This window comes from Lepisosteus platostomus, chromosome 10, assembly GCF_059453375.1.
Source record: "Lepisosteus platostomus isolate fLepPlt1 chromosome 10, fLepPlt1.hap1, whole genome shotgun sequence".
Taxonomy (NCBI): Eukaryota; Metazoa; Chordata; class Actinopteri; order Semionotiformes; family Lepisosteidae; genus Lepisosteus; species Lepisosteus platostomus.
Genome location: NC_142620.1, coordinates 53035500 through 53059359, shown reverse-complemented (window position 1 = coordinate 53059359; position 23860 = coordinate 53035500). Strand labels below are relative to the sequence as shown.

The window sequence follows — 23860 nt, the reverse complement described above, 5'->3', positions numbered from 1 at the left end:
CATGCTGCTTAACTAAGCACACATTTGTCTTACTGGAAAGCAGTTTGTTTCACATATGGAGTAACTGTTAATAATCCCTAAACGTTGCAATGTTTTAGAATAGAGCAGTGCCTTAGGTTGAAAATAGGCTGCGTATTTTTGTAAAAACAAAAAGCTTATCCTGGCCATGACAATCATTTACTAGTGAATTGGGCTCTGAAGATAACGTTAGTCGGGAGCTGTGCATTTGTGCTTCAATGCCTGTCCACAGCGTATTGTAAATACATCTCAAGTGTACTGATATAATATGAACTGTTTAAATAAAGTTTTGCAAAATAAAATTCGGGAATGTGTCCATTGTGCGTCTTCGCTTTTCCAGATAACTTCCCTCTAGGGTTTGCCGTCGCTGGTGTTACACGTATGTCAGGACGCCCTGGGAGCCGAGATGGAAGACTTGTGACCGTGATCGCAAGAGACATGTCAAAAAAGTCTGCTGTCCAAAAATAGAAGTATTGATCATCCCTGTTGTTTATTCTTGGATTACAGAGATGCATTTTTCCAACCCACACCTGACATTTCACTGCTGCAGAGCTCTTGTAGTTCCATTTTTGTCACTTGAGCAGAAATATTGTTAAACAGTAACAGGAAATGCATAAAGCCTGTGATAATAACCTTCAGAAAAGCAGTTATAAAAGTATATAGTTCTCACAACTTGGATACTATTATCAAACTCATCTGCTGAGGAAGGATGCTTTTTGCATTCAGAAACGATTGGATATTTTAGCGTACAGTTGGATGCAACCTAGCCCTTGCATACATTTGCTTCCAATTAGCATTTGATTTATAATCTACCACACAGGCAATTGCACGGTCATAAATACTGATGAGGAAGACCAGCTGCTTACGTGACACTTGAAGAACGGCTCTCATTTCTGTCCAGATCTCCAAATGTCTATTACATCTGCCCATATCAAGCAAAATGATTTAGTGTCTTTTTGTTACACTAAACACTTTCCTAGATGTTACAAGGTATCTGACGAAGGCAGAGGACAGCCTTGCCAAGCTAGACAAATCCAGTGCTAAACAAAACCAGCAATTTGTTTTGACGATTACCATTAGAGCTTGTGAATACAGTTTTAGTACATACCACGTCTATACAAGTGTTAAGCAAAAGCAGTTTTCTAGTTAGTCTCAGCAATCATGAAAATGCTTCTTGCGAGGCATGGGTGTGTGATGGCTCAACACCTCCCATTATTTTTATAGAAGGACAAGCAAAGACTAAAAAGTTACACACCCCAACTCTTAGAGAAGATTAATAAAGAGTAAAATGAGTATTTTGCATGCTTACAAAAGCAAATCGTAAGATTAGTAGTACATTCTATAGATTAATGTTGATTTGGAGAAAAGGTGATGACTTTAACAGCAGCACAGTGGTTCACCGGCTCAGCCTGTAGCTGGAGTAAAGACGATGTCACAACAGCGTGTAACATTTATAAACTCTTGGCTTTTAAAATCTGATGTAACTGATCGTCCAGTAGAAACCTGCTTATTTCTGTTGTGTTTTCACAGAGGTGCTCTGTGCTCTCGCCTCTCCAGCTACAGCTCAGCAGTCGGGACCCACTGTGGTACTTGTGTAGAGAAGGGGGCCCTCAGCCCGTGTCCGCCAGCCTCCGGGGAGTGGAGGTGCCCTCACAGTTTCTTGGCGCAGTCGGGGCAGTAGATGTTGTCGCTGTGAATGACGAAGCGCTTGTTGGCCAGTGAGAGGGAGCACTTCTTGCAGTTGAAGCAGTAGTCGTGCCAGGAGCTGCCCTCGTAGGTGACCACGTTGGTCCCTCGGCCGAACCCTGGGGGTGTAATGACTTACAGATTAGTTACAACGGAGCATCACTGAGTTACCCTGGCCTTTCCCTCTCCCCTGCTCCTTGGCCTCCCCCTCCCTCCTCTCTCCACTTTTCTCCCCTCTCTCCTCTCCCCTGCTCTTTGGCCTTCCCCTCTCTCCTCTCTCTTCTTTCTTCTTTCCACCTTTCTCCCCTCTCTCCTCTTTCCACCTTTCTCACCTCTCCTATCCTTTACACCTTTCTCCCCTCTCTCCTCTTCCCTCTCCCCCCGCTCCCTGGCCTCCTCCTCTCCCCTCTCTCCACTTTTCTCCCCTCTCTCCTCTCCCCTGCTCTTTGGCCTTCCCCTCTCTCCTCTCTCTTCTTTCCACCTTTCTCCCCTCTCTCCTCTTTCCACCTTTTTCACCTCTCCTATCCTTTCCACCTTTCTCTCCTCTCTCCTCTCTCCTCTCTCCTCTCTCCTCTCTCCTCTCCCCCCGCTCCCTGGCCTTCCCCTCTCTCTTCTCTCTTCTTTCCACCTTTCTCACCTCTCTCCTCTCTCCTCTCCCTGCTCTTTGGCCTTCCCCTCTCTCCTCTCTCTTCTTTCCACCTTTCTCCACTCTCTCCTCTCCCCTCTCCCCTGTGTCTCGGCCGGTCCCCTCCCCTCCCCTCCTCCCCCTGTGCACACGGCTCACCAGTGATGGGGTTCTGGCAGCCGGAGCACTTCTTGGCCACGGAGGTCTTGTAGCAGTCCACGCAGTACACCTGGTCCTCGTGGGAGGTGAAGCGCTGGCCGGCCAGGGGCATCTTGCAGGTCAGACACACGAAGCACTCGGCGTGCCAGGGCTGGTCCTGGTAGCTGATGCCCCCGGTGGTGATGGCCTTCACGCCCACACAGGGACACAGAACACCATAAAACCCACAGTGAGGCGCTGTTCTGTTCCAGGAGAGCCGCGGGTCTTTCTGTCGACTGTCTCAGATATCAACTCAATTGGTCTAAATAACGGCTGCGCCCTGGTCTTCAGGCAGTGAGGGCTTCAGGGGGAAATCGTGCAGCCACAGGGCCTTACCTGCTTGCAGTGGACACAGTGCTTGGCGAACTTCTTCTCGTGGCAGGGGGAGCAGTAAATGTCGTCTCCCTTGGTCAGGAAGCTCTGCGAGCGGATGGGCTGCTTGCACTGGAAGCAGGTGAAGCAGTCCTCGTGCCAGACGTTGTGCTTGTACTCCACGTTCTGAGAGCCTGCAGAGAGGGCGCAGACCAGCAGGGGTCAGTACAGAGCTCCGCCCAGCGCACTACCAAGAGGACCTCCCTTCCGTTGTTCCTTTGACTTCTTCCACAGACAACTAACTGCCTTCAAGAGTCACCCAGGCATTGCTATAAGGATGTTTTTTTTTTTTAGTTCCAATGAAAATATATACGGCGGTGGACAATTTGGGCCTAAAAGCAGTGCCAGATAAAAGGACAAAGTGATCATCAAATTAATGACAATTGCTGATAAACAGTGCAGTCTTAACAGCCTTTCTAACACCAGCAGGCTGCTTTCGTATGCTTAAAAAAATAGCTACGCCATCACAGTAAATGAGATGGCTTCCACGTTTGTTGCATGTAATTATAGGCATCAAGTTGCAAAGGATCAGGTGAAGGATCATTCCTTGCTGGAAGGTACAGAGAAGAAACTCGCCCATTTGGCTGCCGAGCCTCGATTGGGTGTCTTCTTTACCGTTCAGCACCATCCTGTTCCCTTGCAGCCTACGCACGCCGAGCCAGCCAACCGGCTGGCCGGTGCGCGACCCGGGGCGATTCCCAGCATGCAGTGCGCAGAGCACGGCCCACGGGCGCCGTGGCCCGCGGAAGCTCAGGCCAGCCCGGCCGGGGGCTACCTGGCAGGACGGGCTTGTAGCAGCCGTGGCAGCGGGGGGAGTCCTCCCGGGAGCTGCACTTGCCGCACAGGATCTTGTCATCCTTGGTGCTGAAGGGCTCGCTGGCCAGCGGCTTGTAGCACTTGGCGCAGCGGAAGCAGTCGTCGTGCCAGTAGCGGTTCTTGTGGTGCAGCTCCTGCACGGCGAGAGAGAGAGAGCTTCACGCAGGGCCAGCCCACGGGGCAGCCCGGGGCGAGAGAGAGAGAGCTTCACGCAGGGCTGGCCCATGGGGCAGCGCACGAGAGAGAGAGGGCTTGACGCAGGGCCGGCCCACAGGGCAGCCCGGGGCGAGAGAGAGAGAGCTTCACGCAGGGCTGGCCCATGGGGCAGCGCACGAGAGAGAGAGGGCTTCACGCAGGGCCGGCCCACGGGGCAGCCCGGGGCGAGAGAGAGAGAGAGAGCTGTGCATCACTCGTTCCCTCAGGCAGCCGAGCCAAGGCTGGGGCAGCAGGGCAGGGCTTTGCCCCCCCCGGACCAACAGGAAGGGGCTGCGGGTTCGACTCCAGGGTGAGGAACCGCTGTCGTACCCTTGAGCGAGCAGTTCCGCTCGGACTGCGGCCGGTGATCTCCCGGCTGTGGCATCACTCCGGATTAAAAACCCTGAAACAACAAAGGGCAGCAGCGCAGGCGCGGGGGGGAAGCACGCGGTGCGGAACGCAGACGAGCGGAGGCCAGGCGGGAGCAGGGCATGCTGGGACGGGCAGCGCAGAGCCAAGGGCAGAGACGCCGGGGGCGGACGGACGGACACGGCGGCGGCCCACCTTGGAGTCGGCGCCGATGGGGCGGCGGCACTCGGCGCAGGTGTTGGCGCACAGCTTGTCGAAGCAGCGCACGCAGCAGTGCTTGTCTTCCTTCTTCACGTACTTCTTCCCGTGCAGCGAGTCGCGGCAGTAGAAGCAGTCGAAGCGGTCCGTCATGGTGCCGGTGGTGTAGCTCCGCGGGCCTGCGGGCACAACGGCAGCGTGAGCGCCCCCCGCGTCTCCCGGGCCCTCTCCCTGCGCCGCCCCGCCTGCGCAGATCAGGGGCCTGGGTACGGAGCGAGTACAGTGCTCATCCTCCCAGCAGAGCCCTGGACTTCCCAGAATAACCTCCCCCCCCCCCCTCGTGTCTGCGCGCCGCAGAGACCGCCCGGGGGAAACTACAGGGAAGTGCATTTAAAACTGAGAGCCAGAGGCACGTCTTCACCCAAAGGGTGGTGGGGGTGTGGAACAAGCTGACCAGCCTTGTTGTGGAAGCCAACAACCTGGCTTCTTTCAAAAAGCAGCTGGATGAGACACTTGGGTCGATTAGGTAATAATAATAATAATAATAATAATAATAATAATAATAATTGCTTACACTTATATAGCGCTTTTCTGGACACTCCCCTCAAAGCGCTTTACAGGTAATGGAGACTCCCCTCCACCACCACCAATGTGCAGCATCCACCTGGAAAGGTACTAACTGGGCAGGACAGGCTGAATGGCCTCCTCTTGTTTAACCTGTCTCATGTTCTTAAGAGGCAGAAGAAACCGGTGCCGCAGGCCTGCCGCGAACAGGTCAGCACCATGCGAACACAGCCCAACAGCAGGGCTGTGGACTCGTGCGCCCTCACGAGCAGCTGCAGCCGAGAGCCTAACTGGGGGACACGACATCCAAAACACCCAGCATGAGGGCTCCTCCCACACAGCCTGGTGAGAGCTCCTTTCATCTCATCCCTGTGTCTCAGCAATTTCTTTTAAGGAAAGCTGCGTTGGGAGAGAGGCGCAACAAAATATACTGAACTAGGAAGACAAAAAATTATCCTGTGTCATTTTGTTGTTTTACCACTAGGGGGGACTATTGTTCAGAAAATCCTGCCTTCCAGCGTCAGCAATAAGAGAATAGCTCACACCTGCAGAAGGCTTCACAGCCGAAAAGTTGTGTTTTCTCTCCTCTCTTTACAGCAGGGAATAAACCTATTACCTCTTCCCAATAAGAGAATACTACCTTTCCTGATGTGTGAAAGTCATGACAGATCACTGCTAAGTATCTCTTTAAGAGATAATTTAACAGCATCACACTTATGTCATTAAGCACTCTGCTGAAACATACAATCAAGGCAGCATGCCGAAGCCTGTCTTCTGCAGATATGTCATCGGCAGTTATTACACAATCTGTACGGAGTTTTGTTTAAGCATCATACACACCCCAGGACATAGACTTTACAAACAGAATCATTAGTTCTGCAGAAGTAATGCAGATGAATGCAAAGTTCAGGCATTTATTTTTGTCTCCCGTGACCCAGTAATACTGCAGATGTACATGTAGTTACGTGATGGACTGCTGAAATATCACTGGTGCTGTGTGCCAGGGGGGCAAGAAGAAGAGAACATGAAGAAAGAACGTGCTCACCCCTGTGCCCACAGGAGCAAACAGAAAGACGAGCTGTGGAGCTCACACCTTCAGCACAATCAACTCACAATACCTGTTTTGACTATGTCAGAGCAGGCTTCTAGTATGACATTCCTTGGTTACAAACCATCTTAGAGAGCAACCAGTCTTTGCAAAAATCAATTATCCAGCCTTTCCTGATTCAGAACTCAGCTTTTCAGATCACTACAAACGTGTAGAGACAAATCACCAACAGTGTCAACAGTGCAGCCCTGTAAGACTGCATCTCACCCTTACCCATCTGCAGTTTCAAATACGTCTTGAGGCCATCTACACTGGGGTACATCACCCCAGTAATTTTCAAATAATACTTAAATTCTCAGATGCAGGTCACCTGATATATGTACCCAAGTTCCCCAGAGAGACCCAGGCTAAACACCTGGACAGAACTAATTAACTAATGAATCCAATTAAGTAATTAGGAGCTCTGCTGGAATGCAAACCAGACAATGCGTGCCACTGCAAGAGCAGACTGTCCTCAATATTTCCAGCTCAGCACACCTTAGTCAACCTTTGTTGGATCACTGTAATATTTTGCAGAGCTGTACTCTGGGGATCCACGGCTCCTCTCAACATGGGCCTGCAGCTCAGCAGCTGTTCCGTGTCTCATTAAATCAGCAACAGCTCAAGACCTGAGCAGCTCCATGTAAGAGTCTCCTGGGAGCTATCACTAAAGAGCCCAGATGCAATCCTGGTGGATTCCTTTTGTACAACAGAAGGCCCCAGTGGAGAAGATTTACGGTCCATTTAATTCTAGTCCTCTAGGACAGTGGTCGGGCAGGTTGTGTAAGACTCTCAAGTCATCCCAAGATCTCAGGAAGAGGGTAATATTCGCTCAATTAATCGGACCAATGTAAACCTCCTGCAGATGATTTAAGAAGACCTAAGACCCGCTGGGCTGTAGTGCTCAAGACAGAGCCCTGATTTAATCGGCCTTATTTAAAAACAAATGTCAACGTTAAATACATTAATCTTTCAGTGTGACTCTTTTTTTTTTGCAGGCTTTAAAGAGTTGATTATTTTATAGACAGCTATAAAAGCCGCAGGACCGAGACTGGAGACCCCTGTGTAATGAGCCCACAAGTTCCTGCAGGACAACAGTGCATGTGTCTGGTCTGGGCAGCCCTATTCCAGAGAGACTGAGCTGGGCTGCAGACGCAAGTCCATTCCAGTTCCCTCTCCTCCATGTGTTCCCCGCTGCCTAGCAACTCTGCAGCAAACATGTTTATGCTCACTTCAGAAAGCAACCCACAAAAACCAGGAACAGATGTCTTTCAAACACAGGACTTCAACATGAAGTCATACAGTGTTGGATTTCAATGGGGCATTGCCCCTGTTATCTGGAATTGTATTTTTAGACAACATATTTCATCCCTTTGTCTTTTCCAGGCAACAACATATTATTACTAGAGCTGTAAACACAAATCTTCCTAAGACCTGGCAAGACTTCTACCCCTTAACATTCCACAACTCCAGTGCGGCCAGCTGAGGATGGCTAAGCTGTAGGAAATAATTCAAAGTTAATTCAATCCATTTAAAGATGTTCGTGCAAGCAGGGACTCGCCTTTATTATCGGGGATAAGGGCCTACAATGCTCTTGTAAGGCTCAGAGAAAACAGTCGTCAATGCCCACAAACGATTTTTACTCAGACCTGATCAGCGCAGATACCTAATTTGTTAACTAAGCTAATTAACAGGCTTAGCCTGGCCTTTAGAAATGTACAAAGATGTTTTCTGTCTCCCCGGGGGTAAAAGTGTGTCACTTGAATGGAGGACAGGGATTAATCCAATGTCACTGATGCAGAGACTGTCTGCAACGTGTAGTCACTCAGTTCAAATTCTTAAAACCGCTAGAGACATTTCTAAACCTTAACTTTCAGCTCGAATAAACTGGTGCTTGAACACCATCTCTTCCTCACTCACTCCGCATGAAAACCAACGTTAAAACTCTCCCGTCTGCTTATACCGCTGATAATATTTAAAAGTTATTTAAAAATATCTGAATATAACAATTCATTGCCTTTAAAACCTTTAAAAGTGAGATTACTACTTTTTGTATAAAGTAATTGCTGTAATTTCTCTTTAAAACTGGCTGTGTTGGCACTTAGATGACTCCCACGCCAGTGAGTTCACTCCGCAGTGCACTCCACAGTTCACTCTGCAAGTGCACTCCGAGTGGAAGACATAGGCCTCTGTACAGAACACCCCAGCCTTGAAGAAGAGGTGCAGCTGTACAGAAGGGGATTACTCTGTCAGCCCTAGATAAGTCAGCCCCGAACGGGGAGGACAGGGGTCAGGGGTCAGGGGTCAGGGGTCTGCTCTGCCAAGAGCACAGCTGCCTTTCTGCCCTTTCTGGACAGAGGCAAGAGCCACAGGCAGCGACTCTACAGAGAAAGTTCACCTAAAGCTGGCTGAACCCCTCAGCCTAGGAAATCCAATACAGGGCATACACACTCGAGGGCTGTGACTCACCGCCCGCTGCCCTTTGAGATGGGCACTATCTTGGCAGCCCACTTCATCTTGCAGAGCTGCTCCCGATATGACACGAGAGAGCCCCCTCGCTCAGCCCTCCCGCCGCGGGGGTGCAGCCCGCCAGCAGAGCCTCGAGGCACGGCGGTGTGCATTCCGACGCCAGGAGGGCTTCGACGCGGCCGCCCACGTCTCCTGGGGAGAGGGTTATCCGAGCGCGGCGCTGTCTCTCCGGGGAGAGAGGATGGAGAGAGTACGGAATGTGGAACTGGAGGTGGGATGCGGACGGAGCGCGCTGACAGACACAGAACTCTGTGCATGTCTCTGGCGCCCCCATGGGGATTAGCCAGGGCTTCTGAACACAAGCCACATAGCAGCGGTGTTCCAAAGCAGCGCTAATCCAACATTCCAGAATCCACACAGGCAGCGCAGGAATACTGGGAATCTGACAGCTGGCTGGGCACTGGAAATCAGAAGGAATTTAGCCGCAGAGGGGTGTCAGTCAACGGCTTACCATTTCACTCCAGGGATAAAACTAAGGTTGTCCACAAAGGTCACAGTTCACTTTACAGAGGACATGCAACACTACATTTGAGAGGCTAGATAAAACTATATAAAGCATAAAGGCATCCTGTGAGTTTATCCTAAAGCCCTCGTGTCCAATCCAGCACAGAGAATCCTGCAGCAGACCTTGGTCTGGAGAAAACAGAGATCTGAGTTTCTGGAAGCCAACAGTACAGTAGAGAAAGCAGAAAACAATATGCAATAAAATTAAGACAATACCGTAATTTATACAGTAACTCAAAACTGATATGCCAGCATCACTGGTGCAGCATTGTGAAATCAAAAAACATAAGTAAAGATATTCAGGTTAAATAATTTCAGATCAGCAAACTGGATTCTCTGTCATAAAACCTCCAATATAAATCACTCTCCTAATCTGAGTTCAGGTACACAAGAGGGTCGACAACAATGCTGGTTATCGCTATGCAATTTAAGAGTGCTTTTCAAGAAGCTCAAAGCATTTAAGATTTTGCCAATTTCTTTACTAATTTATCTTTGCTGCGCCCCAGTAAAAACTCATTTAAGGGAACTTAAATCTGTGACGGGTCATCCCACTCAAATTCCTATTCCAAAACAAAGTCTAGAGGACTGGGTTCCATCTGTGCCGACTCTTCCCACGTCATTAAACCTGAAACAGTACAGTAATTCTGCTGCGGGTGTATCTATCTAATCTATCACAAGGCTGAGTGTCTGGGTTCTGAGCCATTCGACACACCAAAGACCACAAGCAAGAACTGTGACATGTCAGCCACTCGATCCGGAGAGCCCAGACACCGAGTAATTTAGCAGCAGGGAAGTTTTAGCAACAATAACAACTCTTTTTGTTTCCTGTCCCGATGAGGACGTGCTGTAGGACGGGAGCGAGGCATCGTCAACCCACAGTTCGCAAAAGCCCCAGCCAGTTAAATGAGTGAAAGAGCATCTTTACCTGAGTGCCTATAGAAAGCCATGTCTGCGGAGAGTGGGCGCGGGAGTGGACGAGGGAGGTAGAGTTGGTGACCCTCTGAGCTGACAGCTGTGGTGACACGCACCTCCAGGGGAGGAGGTATTAATACCCCTCTGCCCTCCTCCTCCTCCGCACTCCAGACTCTCAAATCCACCCGTGAACAATTCACACCATTTTAGGATATCCAGTAAAAGAATAGGGGGGTAGGAGAGAGAGAGACAGAGGCAGAGGGGGAGACTGGGCAAATACCTTTGGAATTACTTCAGAGAGGAAAAAAAAGACTGGGAAAGGCAGGCAGATTCCAGGGATTTGGACGCAACCAGGACAAACACAAGTCCCAAATCTCCTGACATTTGATTGGGATTGGTGAGGGGTTGAGAGTGGGTGTAGGATTAGTGTAGCCTAATCATCAACAAAGGACAGTTCATTTTTCTTCTCGCTACTATAGGAGGGGCGGCACTGAAATGAGACGCGTTGGCTATTACCTCCATCAGGAGAACTGTAGGTTATGCGTGTGCAGGACTTGGGGTGCAGGGTGAGTAGGGTAACCTGTCAACTCTCGAGGGTCTTCTGAGGCACAACATAGTAGCTGTGATTAGAAGTGAAAAGCTGCTTGGGACTTATCTTGGGACTTATCTTGTAATTAGTAGAGTTTTATTAGTGTTAACTGGGAACACTGGATTAAAGCCGATACTCAAGATGACGATCCTTGACCCTATTGCAGCTGGAGGTCAGTGACACCAGTCAACTATGACAAACTTTCCCAGAGTCCTGTGGGTGTGGGGCCTGTGCTCAGATCTTTAGGAGGTTATCCCTCCACACCACATGTTCAGGCTGACCATTAAGATTCCTACAATAAGATACTATTCTAAACTGTACTGCAGTGGGTTGTGGGTATCTCCAGCTTCCCAAGAACAAGAGGAGGCTTCAACTTGTCGAATTAAGCAATAATGAGTTCAATTAGGCAATTAAGGGCTCGGATAGAAAGGCAACCAGAAATCCTCTGGTTCTGTGGGAGTTCTGCAGCTCTCCCTGCCTTACCACACAAACAGACATGAACCCCAGGCCAGAAACAGACCCAGATTGCGGGGCTGTGAGGCAGCAGTGATCACCACCCCTCCAGGGTACAGCTCACAGCACACTGTTGTGTGTGTGCGCTAAACTGGGGAAGCAGAATTATGACTCCTACAGCAAGCTATGTTTCTGTGAGGTGAGCCAAGATTCTTGAGCCAAAAGTCCAATTTAAGATAACACAGCCGAACACTTCATTTTTCAATCTGACATCTCTCCTGTACAAAACGATTTTCCCTTGAAGGAATTACGCAGGCACGAAGATTTAGCATGGAAAGCCAGCGCAGCATCTATAGAAGAGGCAGCACAGGCCAGGGGATCCATCACAAGAGATGAGAAACACAGAGGAAGAGAGAGAGAGAGAGCTGTGCGAAAAGAAAAAGGCCAACCCAACTGAACAGAACGAATGAGACCAGCCAATTCATTTCTCACGTGAGGATTACTGAACCAGGTGAAGGGGTGTGCAATTTACCATTCGTTCCTTCTCATTAAACAAACAAATAAACGAGTCAAGCTGCAAAGCAATAAAAAAAGAACTGGGCGCCTGGTCCTCCTTCCACTTGGTTTCAATCACTGATCTGATTCGTTGTTCTCTGCTAACGGCCAAACATGTTGCCTTCCTGTCTGGTAAGTCAATAGCCTGGCTCATCGCCGGAGAATTGTCTTCTGTGATTCATTCAGCACAACGCTCTATTAGCCCTGGTCATTCTAGGTACAGGATATGTCTTACTCTCTCCCTGGTCTCCTGCTGTCTCTCTTGATCTCTCTGGTAGCCAGACCGTCTTCGGTCTTTTCCTGCAGTCACCAGCTGAGCTGCTGAGTGAATCCGAGTAAATCTGACCCTTGGGAGCCCCTGGACGAAAGTGGGGAACCCAGCAGACAAAGGAGAACAGGGCCACCCCACTGCCCTGCTGCTTCCAGAAGAGCGTCTCACGCTCAGCCACAGCGCACCTGGGGGGCTTGAGGACAGGCATGGGGGATGGGAGATAAAATCAATCAATCAATCAAATTACTGATTGATTGATAATTACTGAGTCTGCAGACCAGGAGGCGATGACCTCCGTTTTTTCCACACCATGGCCCCACAGAACTTCAGTGAACACAGCACCTAAACCCCTAAACTGATTAAATGACTCTACAGCTTAAAGTCAATTAAACAATTAAGGATTAGCTTAATCCAAAGTGATCATGGAAAGGAACAGGCTGCATGAGCCGGCTCCTGCTGTAGACACTGCTTCTGCTTCACTCGGTTGGTATTCACCACGAGCCCCTCAGAAGACACCTTTTTTTGATATCCTAAAGGTTTTTTTGAAAAATTCCTGAAGGCATTTTAGGAACGAAAGACTAGACACCAAAGAATCGGCAACTGGTTGAGGCAAAAGCATATGACCTAGGAATTAACCTCCGAAAATGAAGTTAATTTTTGTTGAGAGTCATTTATGTCCTCCATCCAAAACTCTCCTCACTTGTGTGTGAGAAAGAGAGATGTAAGAGGCCTTGTCTTGTGCACACAGACAGGGAATCCAGAAGGCAGCTCCTTGCACAGTGTGGCTGTACTTGAACAAAGCTACTGTATGCTCTTGCAGTAGATAGCAGTGGGCGTCCTGAAGAAAACACCTTCGTGTATACAGATCTTGTTTCAATAAAACCTTGGAAATCAAATGTCCCAGATGGACCCAATATCATCCCCATTATGATATATACTAAATGATGCCTTAAAGTGCTTAAGCTGAGAGTTGGAAAACTACACTGGCACTATCACATCAACAGGCGCACACGCCTCTCCAAATGGATGCTGGAAAGAAGTTGTATTTTTAGCCCTAGGTTCCTGACAACAGGCCAACCTCAATCAGTGTTTACAGGGGAAACTCAAGGCCTGGACACCCCGCGGGGAGACAGACTCCATTCCAGAAACAGAACAAGTGCGGGACGGAGGAAGAGGGAGCAAAGGATGAAGAGGAGAAGGACGAGGAGAGAGGGAGGAAGCCGGGCCGGAAGAGGCATGGAGGCAGAGAAGGGAAAGGTGTGAGTTCCTGCTGGAGAGTCAGGAACAGGAGAGGAAGGTGGGGGGGAGGCGGATGTGGCGGTGCATTCTCAAGGAAAGAGTTGTGGACTGTTTGGCCCATGGAGAGTGATCACTGTGCGGGGAACCGGGGTCTCGCTTGTGCCATGCAGCCAGTGTGAGCTTGACTGGCAGCCCACACCTCCCTGTGAGAAGAGGAAGAGCAAAGCGCTGGACCTGCGGGCTGTGCAATTACTCTCGACTGCGGCTTTCAAGTGGCAAAAAAAAAAACATCTTCAAAACTCCAAACCCTGCTTCACATTCTCAGACTTGATCTCTGTTCTCCAATCTGCTGATCCCATTTGACACTCCATATCCTCCTTACTGCTCACCCCGGCCTCTAAAATGCTCTCCCCTTTTCCAATAAAAGACATAGGCATGGGGAAAACGGACATCCTCAAGCAGTCCATTGACAACAGTGTCAAAGTCCGTTCGTCAGCTTCACAAGCACCGACTTTATCATCTGCAAGCATGGAGGACACAGGAAGTGCTGCCTTAGGAAACCAAGCTTCAAAATCAAATTGGAACAGGCTTATATGCGATCGCACCAATTCCTTCCAAGACCGGCAGAGCAAGACGAAGCATTTCAGCACTTTTTATTTTATTCTCCAGAATAATTCCCTGATCCCTGCTTGCATGACAGGGCTTAGTCTGTGAACAGAAACAGGACAAGGGTGCAAGAACGCCAAGGCTTGAGAAAGACCTGTCCTGACACCACAGGAAACGCAGAGAAAAAGGTGAAAAGAGTGCATGAGTTAGCCTGCATCTGTGTGCACGATGGAAGGCAACCGTGCATAAGAGTGTGTGTGCATATGTGTGTGTGTGTGCATGTGGGTCTCTGTGCATACATGTGTGTCATTTCAGAATGCTCACATTGGCCTCACAGGAGATTACAGAGCTAGCTGACCCCACACCCATGTGCTGAACAATGACTGAAGAATGTGCCCCCCTCACCAGACTGGCAGCCTTACAATCTACTCTCACCACGGACAGAAATAGCCAGGCTCCTATGCTGGCACCACACCACCAAACACATTGTCATGAACAGACACATTTGGACAAAATACAGTGCATACAACAGTGGGATACAGATGAGTGGACATACTTTACGCATTGTATCAGACTGAATCATGGGATAATTGAACTTTTCTGTCTAACTCTCCTTAGAAAATTCCTTGGTGTAATTAATCTTTCACGCACCATAATTCAGCGTAGAATGTCAGTTTCCTCATGTTTAATTTGGGATATCATTTGTTTCCGTTTGCTTTCCCCTGGTCATTCAGCGAGTTTCAGGAGACCGCAAGAACGGTCTGAAATGGGAAGAAAAATGGACCATGGCGCGTCTCTCTGCCTCGTGTGCCCTGCTGCCAGCCAGAGGACAAGCAGAAACGCTGTGAGAGATGAGAAACTGGCACAGGGATCAGCAGACACTCTCTGCGCGGTATCTGGAAAACATCACAGACGGCCCTTTCTGATTTACAGAAGAGACTGTTTATGGATCTGTGAGTCTCCATACTCCCGGTTCTTAGAACAAGTTCCTATTCATAAACTTCACATAACTTCTCACAATTATCAAAAGGCCAGCTGCTTTCTCTAAAAGGTTTGTTGTAAGCAAGACAAGTATCACTGGGAATTCATTAGACCTTTAAGGCCAGTATTTGAAATAATTCCCCCCAAAAAACGTCTGGCACAATAACAGCCTGTAAAAATGATAGGTTCTAGGGTCCTTCAGTGTCAACATCTGGTTTCCAGTTGCGATTCCAGGCTGCCAACAGAGACAGAGGGAGTGTAAATGGATGTGCTTTGACACTATCTGTCTAAACCTCAGGTTCACCTTCGTAGCAGGACAGTTCAATCAGCGCCTCTCATCACAGCGGATCTGACAGCAGTCCAGCGTGTGTAATACCCCTAAATCTTCACCCAGTTAACCCACGAGACAGGCATAGAGGGTTAAAGCATAATGAAACGCATTCAAAGCATCATAAAGTACAATACAATCCCAGCAGTACAGCACAGACACAAATGTGGTACGAGTCCTTTTAAGGCCTAGACTTATCAAGGTATTTCTTTCTCAAAGGGATCATGTTCAAAGCAGAGTATTTCATTGTAGTGTCTTTCTCTGTGTCTCCAACACTTTTTGCACTACATCAGTGTGAAGTGATTTTCCTCCATTAAATGAGTTTCACTTACAGCAAGACTCTCCAGTCTGCATGACTGCAAAAGATTAAAGAGGGCTAATCAGTCTGAAGCCATGCATGACGAATGACATCATGCAGGAGGCGGCAGCAGCACAGCCTGGTAGAGGACACACAAGACCAGGCCTGTGGCTCCCAGTGTCTTTCCTCAACACGGCTGTTTTAAAAGGAATAACAGAGCACTGACTCTTTGATCCCATCTGGGGTGGAAGAAGGGCAACACAAACATTAGCTCTGTGCCCAAGAATGTGCCGGACAGAGGAATGCTGAGTGACGGGAGCCCTCTGTGGCCCTTTCAGGCAGCTGGCTTAATGAGAACAGGCAGGAGCAGCAGACAAGTCAGCTCCTCTGACAGCCCAGCCAACGTTTCCTCTTAGTCTTCTCTCATGCATTAGCAATCGGTGACAACTGGGTAGCCGGGAGCAGAATGCAAGTTAGAGGAAACAACTCGCTCCTTGATACCTGTTTAAGGCCACAGATGTTTTTTTTTTCTTCCAGGACTCTTCTTTAGAATTGGAAACCTTATTTTGACACTAGTTGTATTTTTAGGCACTTTGCTCAAGATCTGTTGCTATTCGTGTCTCTTGGGTGACTTTTATCTCAGTCTGCATCTTTCCCCATGTGTCAGGAGGCTAAAAAAACAAATCTGACTCACGGCAACACAGAACAACAGGCTGTGGTCACCGTGGTAACACTGCAGCACAACAGAGTGTCCGGGGGGGGGGGGGGGGTCCTTGGGAATAGCTGCCCTCTACCTGCCTGTGCCTGTGGTTCAGGTTAGCACAATAATCTGCCACAGCGACAGCTGCTGTCAGGATGAAGCGCTGGCAATGGCACAACAGTGTCCACACATCCGCTGAATGTCAGTGCACTCTTCTCCAAAGGTCTTTTTTTATCCCTTGGGTTTGGCCGCGGCTTACAAGATTGGTTTCCCTTCGTGCTGCCGTTCCAAAGGAACAGCTCGACCACGCAGAAAGGGAGTCAGCCCAGCCCGCTAATCTATGATGGGGAGGAAATTAAATCAACATGCAATTATTTTGATGCCGAGCATTGCTCCTCTACTGACACGGTCTTCCTGTATGGTTCGTCCATCTGTTCCCGGTTTGCTCTCCGAATTAAAAAAAAAAGGGTTGGATAATTAGACCCATTTCCCCTGGGGTTTGCTCACTTGTTTGTTCGCAACAAAGCTGAAACCATGTCAGACTGAGCCAGTGCAGCAGTAAGGGGTTTCATACAAGCACCCAGCCAGCGGATCCACACTGGGGCCCGAGTCGGCTTGTATCTTCATTGCCTGCTGTTCTGTTTACGGCTTGGTGCAGCCCAGAGGGGCCCGAATCCAGACCGGAACTCTGAAAATACCAGGGCCTTGTCTTGTACTTGTCTGTCCATGGACACATCTGCCCACCCCCACCCCCCTCACGCCCACCTCTCTCTGGCCCCTGCTCATGACATGAACACCAAGCAAGAGGGCGACAGACTGCCCAGAGACGTTCGGGCTGGCACACTCCTGTCCGTCCCTGCGGCTGCATGCAGACGCCCAGGACTTCCAACAGTGAGGAATTACTCAAATGTGCCAGGAGTCCTGCCAATTATAAAACGGCCAAGTGGGGGTAACATGACCACAACCCCCATTCTGGACTCCCACAGCTGCGCCCAATACTGTACCTAAAGCACCCTATTTCCTACACCATCCTATGTGGTCAAATAAGGGAGGAACAATTATAACCGAGCGCTGGGTCTAATTGCCCGTTAATTCAGCGTGAAGCAGATGCCTCACCTGCCTCGCCCCACTGGCCAGCAGCTCGGGCTGCGGAGACGCCAATCAGACGAGTCCGGAGCCCCGCGGGGCTCCACTGCCAAGGGCTCCCTGTTTCCTCAGTGCCTCGCCCTCGCGGCCTCTGCGCCCGCCCTCCCTCCCCGATGACCTCGGCTTCGCCCCGAAGCGCCGAGTGCCCCCCACCCCCCCCTGCTTCCACCAAGAATGCTGATCAATGCCTCACGTCAATTTCACACGCTAGATCCCTGTGCATGCTCCCCTCTCTAACCTGCAAACCACTGCCAGTTTCTATCAAGCACAGGGTTATACGCGTCTTACGGTTTATTTTTATTTACTGTTATAGTCTGATTCCCAGTAAACCATCCCTCTTCAACGCGCTTTTCCAGCGGTGCTCTTGTATTAAACATCTGACAGAAAACTCTGTTGTTCAGTGCTTCCTTAGCAAACTTCCGGACGGTGAACTGAGGCATCTTTGGCCTCTGAGGAGTAACTGAGCTGGACAGTTGTTTTAAGCCAAAAGTCTGTATCCGGTTAGAAACGTTTTAACAGGTGTTTTTGTATACATTTCTGGGCCTTCCTGCTGTCCTTAACATGCATGAAATATCACTGCCCCCCTGGAGAGCTCTGCTGAGCCCTCCTAGAATAACTAGACAGCCCTTTCCCTTTTACTTGGGGGTGTCAAGTCGAGAGCAGTCATAAATCACAAGCTGAGGTTTGCTGATTTCCTATCTCTATCTCCCTTTGTCAGGTCAAAGGGCCCAAGCAAAGGTAACGCAGTTAAGCGGGCCTTGCTAATCTGTATTTTTCCAAAGAGCATGAGTCACCTTTGGAAAGGAACTACCAAGATAAGATCCATAGCAGCAAATAAGTAAAATGTTCTTATGGCAACACAGATAGCGCTCCCCTTTGCTTGGTGATCGCCTTTCTTAACGGACGCCAAAGGCTAAACAAACAAAACAATCCAAGTTCCCACATTTCTGAGATTAGCGGCCACGGTACTATTTTATTAAAGAATTACACTAGGACTCGGAGGATGTGCTAGAGAAGATAACGTGACCTTTGGTGTTTTTCTTTTTTGCTTTTTTAACCGGCAAAGACACCGAGCAAACCCATCGGTTTTTCTGAGTTTGCAAGGGGTCAGACAACGTCTTGTCCTGTAAAGTGATTAATAATCGTGTGTGAGTGCAGGACCGTCCCCCTGACCACGGGGATCTGCCCAGTTCTGCGCGTTGAGTAAGCACCAGTGCCGTTCCGCCTGCCTGCTTCACCACGCTACCTAATTTGGCTTTATTGAGCTATGAGCTCATGAGGAAAAAACACTGGGTTTTATTTGCTCTGACTTTAACCCCTAGCGTGACGGAGATCAGGCTTTGGGCTCCAGCATCGCCGGCCTGGACTCAGCCAACCGCTGGCTCCGGAAATCAGGGACCATTTAGAACATGATGTGCCATTTCAGTCACTGGGTTGTAGAAAAGATATTGCTGCTCAGCAACCAGTGTGGAAAAGAGCAACAAGATGCATTCTGGGGCTTCAGGGAATGTCCCACGCTGGCAGGCTGGAGCACCTGGACTTTTTACTCTTGACCCGAGAAGACAACGAGGAGTGAGACCTGATTCGCGTGTTCAAAGTCCTTAAAGGCATCAGCAAGTCAGCCTCGCGGGTCTCTCCAGAATGAAGGTTAAGCATAGCCAGAGCACACAAGGGGAAGGGCAATTAAAACTGAGATTGGGGGGCACTCTTTCACTCTAAAGGTTAAGGGAGTAGAGAGCAAGTTACCCAGCCATGCTGTTTTCTTCCAAGGAATACCTGGGAGAAATCCTGATACCAATTAGCTACTTCTACCTCCCAAACGGGCTTGATGGGCCAACCCAGTCAAAAACTCTTCACAAAAGCCTTACAGCTCAAGAGAACCCAGGTGAGAAAACATGCACCAGGCATCCAGAGATCCAGTCGACTTCCTCCTTCTTTCTGGGCATAAAGCCCTGGCACTGGGAGAGGGCTTGACTCCAGGCTAATCAGGGGCCACAAGCAGTGCTGAGCTGGAAGGAGACCGACTGCTCAAAGCATGGAGGTCCGAAACACAAGCCGATGTCCATCAGCGCAGCACAGGGCTGCATCTGTGCACTGCAGGAGAGCCGAGCTCGGTGGGCCTCTTCAGGTGCTGTTGTGGGGTTGCTAAGGAAGAATGACATCATGCATTTGGCAACCCACACAATGGAAGTGTGAGGCTGTAAAACTGTCCTGCGAGTTTGGGTGGGAACGCGGTACACTCTGTCTAGCACTGCCTGCCTGCAACTGTTAGGACCTGGAGAGCAGGAAATATTTACCAGAGTGGGGCTCGTTAGAAATTCCATTACCAACACTAGTGTTTTTGCACTAGAAAGCACAAAAGAATTTTTATTTTGCTGCTCAGTTGTTTTACAGCTCTGTGCTCTGGAAGGAATTGCGCAAGCTGTTTTTCCAAACACTCGGCGGGGCTCAGAGCCTGGGTGGCTACGAGGTGTGGTCCCAGTACCTTAGTGGGCTGTGCTGGGCTCTTACCAGCCCTCTGTGGGAATGCAGGCCAGTCATCAGCACCTCTCCCAGTTCTGCTTCTTCTCCGTGGTGGGATGGACGAGTTTAAAAGAAAACGGCACAGTTTCTGATTTTTTAAAACGGCTAGAAGCATACTGTATCATATATGTGGGCGGAGAGGTGGCTCTGTGACTAGAAGGTGACTGTGACTAGAAGGTTGCCGGTTCAAATCCCGCGGCCGGCAGAGGAATCCTACTCCGTTGGGCCCCTGAGCAAGGCCCTTAACCCCAACTGCTCCAGGGGCGCCGTACAATGGCAGACCCTGCGCTCTGACCCCAAGCTTCTCTCCCTGTCTGTGTGTCTGTGTCTCCATGGAGAAAAGCTGGGGTATGCGAAAAGAAGAATTCCTAATGCAAGAAATTGTATAGGGCTAATAAAGAAACATTAACATTACATTATATACATATATGTATATACTGTGTAACAGCATCAAGCTAAGAATAATAGAAACAAGATCGTTGCTAACACGTGCAAACTTCTATCTTTGCAACATTAAAAATCCCCGCATCTATGTCCAGCTGAAAAACTGTCGCCCGTGTTCTCCGTGCGACACGGCGCGACACGCCCGTCTCTCTGCGGGACCAGTGCCCCGCCCCCTGGCGGTGGAGCGCGGGTACTGCAGACACCCGGGCCATCACTGCCCCACCTAGAGCCGCTGGATACCCGCTTCGGGAAGTCGCAGTTCGCGATGTGTGACGGGGAGAGAGACACAAGGAGAAAGGGGTTACAGTTTCGCATCTTCCGCATGAACTAGGAGGCTGAAATGTATACTATCTACACTCAGACAACGGTAACGAAAGTTACCGAAAATGAGGAACTGATAGTGAAATACAGAGCATGTTAACGTTAGTGCGTGTTTAACCTGTCATGCCAAGCCCAGTTATTAGTTTTGGTTGTTTTGACGGCCCGTATTTTAATGGGGAGAGTGGGGTGGGCTTGTTATGCATTACATGAAGTGTACTATGTGACCCGAAGTATATAATAATTCAATATATATATATATCGACCCGAAGAAGGCTCCACAGCCGAAACGTTTGAGTTTTTCTTCTCTTTTCAGCAGGGAATAAGCCTTTACTTGTTCCCGTTGCAGCCTATGCATACTACCTACTTTAATTATATATATACACACACTAGATGAAAGAAACACTCTTTATATAGTCATTAAAATATCTGCGATCAAGCGAAGGGCGGGTAAAAATAACGAAACAACAAATGACTATGTGCAAATGTTTTTCCTACATAAAAGAAGTGAAAAGGGAGAAACTTAATTACAGGGCTCCCCGTCTCCAGTTTATTCTCTTAAGAAAAAAAAACGGCGGCATCTCGGCTTTCCCGTGTATGAACTAAACGTGCTTAACCAGCGACTGTGTCATTTCTTTCAGCATTGCAGGCAGAAATCTCAATCACTACAGTTTTTAAAATGTGTTGATCTGAATCCAGTGATGGCTTATTCTGCTGGATTATTCTCCTTTTTTTTTATGAAGGAGTCAGTGCTTTGCCATTTTTTCAGGCGCATCTTCGTGGACCCGGAATCCTGAACACAACAATGTCCTTTCTGCGTGATATTCAAACTCGTGAAGAGTTTAGGAGAAATCGCAACATGCGCCACATCTGTGGAAATTCTGTACTATGTGCACGTACCGACAATGTATACGCTCTACACAGTGTTTTCTTTAAATCATTTTTTTAAATCAATATTCGCTTTATATGTTTACCAGCGTTCATCCGGTTCTTATATTACGATGAATGTTTGTAAAACATTGTCTCAAACTGTACTTTGAACATTACCAGACCGTGGTACTTCAAGAAAGCGCACGGATTCCTAACTTGCCGTGTTGCTGTTTGGTGGGATTTAAAAGGCTATATAATAATGCGAGCCATGTTTTTTTAATGAAGTATACCTTGCAGTGCACAAACCACGGGCTGGACCTGAACAGCCAGAAAGGTGAGCAATCGCGCCTCGCAATACCGAATACAAATATAAGAAAATGAGTACAGAAAGCAGCAAATGCATATCTGGTGATTTCAGATATTTTTAAAAATGCACATTCCGAGCTTACCCTGTGTCGGGGGGAAAAAGGTGTGCGTCCTTCTCCTCTGGTCTCGGGCGTAAACTCGGGTCCAGCCGCTCGCTCTGGAAGCCAGAGGGAGATTGCGAGCGCTTACAGTTTAAAACGAAAAAAAAAAAAAGCTTGCTGCCCGAGACAGGATATGATCCAAAAACCACTACGTTCGTATCAACAATGATCTCAACCAGGAATTTACGAGCTGTTGCGGTGGTTGGCCGTCTACCTAAACAAATACCAGAAACAACGACTTTCCCAACGAAGTGCAGAAACAGCCGAAAAAAAAAAGACGTGTTTTTTTCCTCCCCAAAATCAATTCTTTAAAAGGGTAAAGTCCGTTGCCAGGAAAGGGAATTCGGAAATTGAGAAGATAAACTTTTGACAACAGTGAAAACAATATATATATATCGCACTACAATACGTTACAGAAGGGGCATTAACGCTGGCCTTGTTAAATAAATTGAATGTGGCAATTTTTTGTGTGTGCAGAAGCATTAAACAATAACACTGTACACTTTAATCAGCTCTGGACGTCACTGCGAGTATTTTATAAAAGACTGGATAGTACCCAGCAATAAAAAGGATGAATTATTTAAATTAACGATCAGTCATCGTGATGTTTATAACTTCCAAACCCATGAATCATTCAAGTGCCCTTCGAATCTGTTTAAATGAGGAAGTTCACTTGGAGAGCATTTACATTTCAGAGAGATGAAGTTAAAACAAACCGTACAACAGCGCAGATGTCCGTGGGTGCCAGGAACATCATGTTTAACAAGGAGGTCCACTAGCTGTACCACCAGCTGGGCCGACCTTATCCGGACCCAGAACCACTCAGGCCAGAGCAGAACAGCACGGGCCTGCTCTGTACCGAGACGAGTTACGAGTCACATCTGTGGGACACGAGGACCGCTGGAGGTGATGCTGATGGACTAGCTGAGCAGACAAGTCCTATTTCCCTCCAGATCACAAATTCCCAAGTAGTAGCAATCTATTTTATACAGCGCCTTTCATAAACTACAGTATCTCGAGACGCTTTACAATAAAGCAGAGTGAGGAATACCTCAATGCAGTTAGCCCAGTTCAAAGCTCGAGTACGAAAGTGAAGGTTATATCAGGATTTGAATGACCTCACATGGGCTGGGAGGTCATTCTCCAGCCTTCCCAGTGTCCTAGGGACTGGAGCCCAATTTCGGGAACTGGGATATGACGAGAGTACAGGTTCGGTCTACAGGGATGCTTAGGCCCCTGTTCCAGCACAGGCAACAGTATTCTAGCAGTACACTGACAGGGGGAGCCGTCCTGCTGGTGGTGTTGTCAAGTTCAATACTTAACTATCTGCATGGAATTTGTCTTCAAGATGGGAAGCTATGCTTTAAGGTCCATCAACGTACTGTCGTGAAAATCCCACTGCACCTCTAAAAAAAATGCTAGAATACTTCCTCGGGTGGCCTGGCTGAATATCCCGAACTCCCTTCTTGGGCCTTAACTGGCTAAAGTTCTCCATAAGCATGCGTCTTTCTTGCAGCCTTGTGCTCTGCTGTGCCTACCGTACAGCTGCTCCACTGACGGGTCTCTCGGGATGGAGCATCGTCATGGAGTACAGGCTGCAACTTTCGCCCCCCTGCGACAACACGACCGCTACTCTCCCACGACGACAGTAACGAACAAGCAAGATCACTGCGGTGGCGAGGAAGAGCTCTCAGTTATTCTGAAGCCCCACAAGGGGTTTTTAAACATACCAGCCTTGGAAAGAGTACTCCAAGGTTACAGAGCGCAGATGGCAACAGGATCTGGTTCATACCCAGAAGAGGAAGGGAGGTATGAACAGGTGTTTCCTTCCTGCAAGGCAGAGCAGAGTGGTGCCATACTGGAACCCAGAGAGACCCCATTGCTTGGGATGGTCTTCCTCCCCCACCCCGCCCAGGTGCACATTTCTCCAAGCGCAGCTCACCCGCGTGGTTCTTGTGTGAAAGAGTGTGAGAAAAATGACTTTTCTTTGAGTTAGGAC

The 23860-nt window shown here is 48.8% G+C and overlaps 1 protein-coding gene across 2 annotated transcripts; it reads right to left on the bottom strand.

Moving 5' to 3' along the window:
- Positions 1-489: 489 nt before the first annotated feature.
- Positions 490-22001, bottom strand: LOC148654030 (four and a half LIM domains protein 1-like). Of its 2 annotated transcripts, none has more exons than XM_088597215.1 (6): positions 21844-22001; positions 4475-4656; positions 3675-3849; positions 2864-3033; positions 2489-2675; positions 490-1823 (listed from the first exon to the last, which is right to left on the bottom strand). In XM_088597215.1, the coding sequence occupies exons 2-6, from the start codon at positions 4628-4630 to the stop codon at positions 1669-1671; spliced, it is 843 nt and encodes a 280-aa protein (XP_088453341.1). In that variant the 5' UTR covers positions 4631-4656; positions 21844-22001; the 3' UTR covers positions 490-1668. The 2 variants fall into 2 exon arrangements, with proteins under 2 accessions (XP_088453341.1, XP_088453340.1); XM_088597214.1 differs by lacking the exon at positions 21844-22001 and adding an exon at positions 10087-10246.
- Between the last annotated feature and the right edge of the window lie 1859 nt (positions 22002-23860).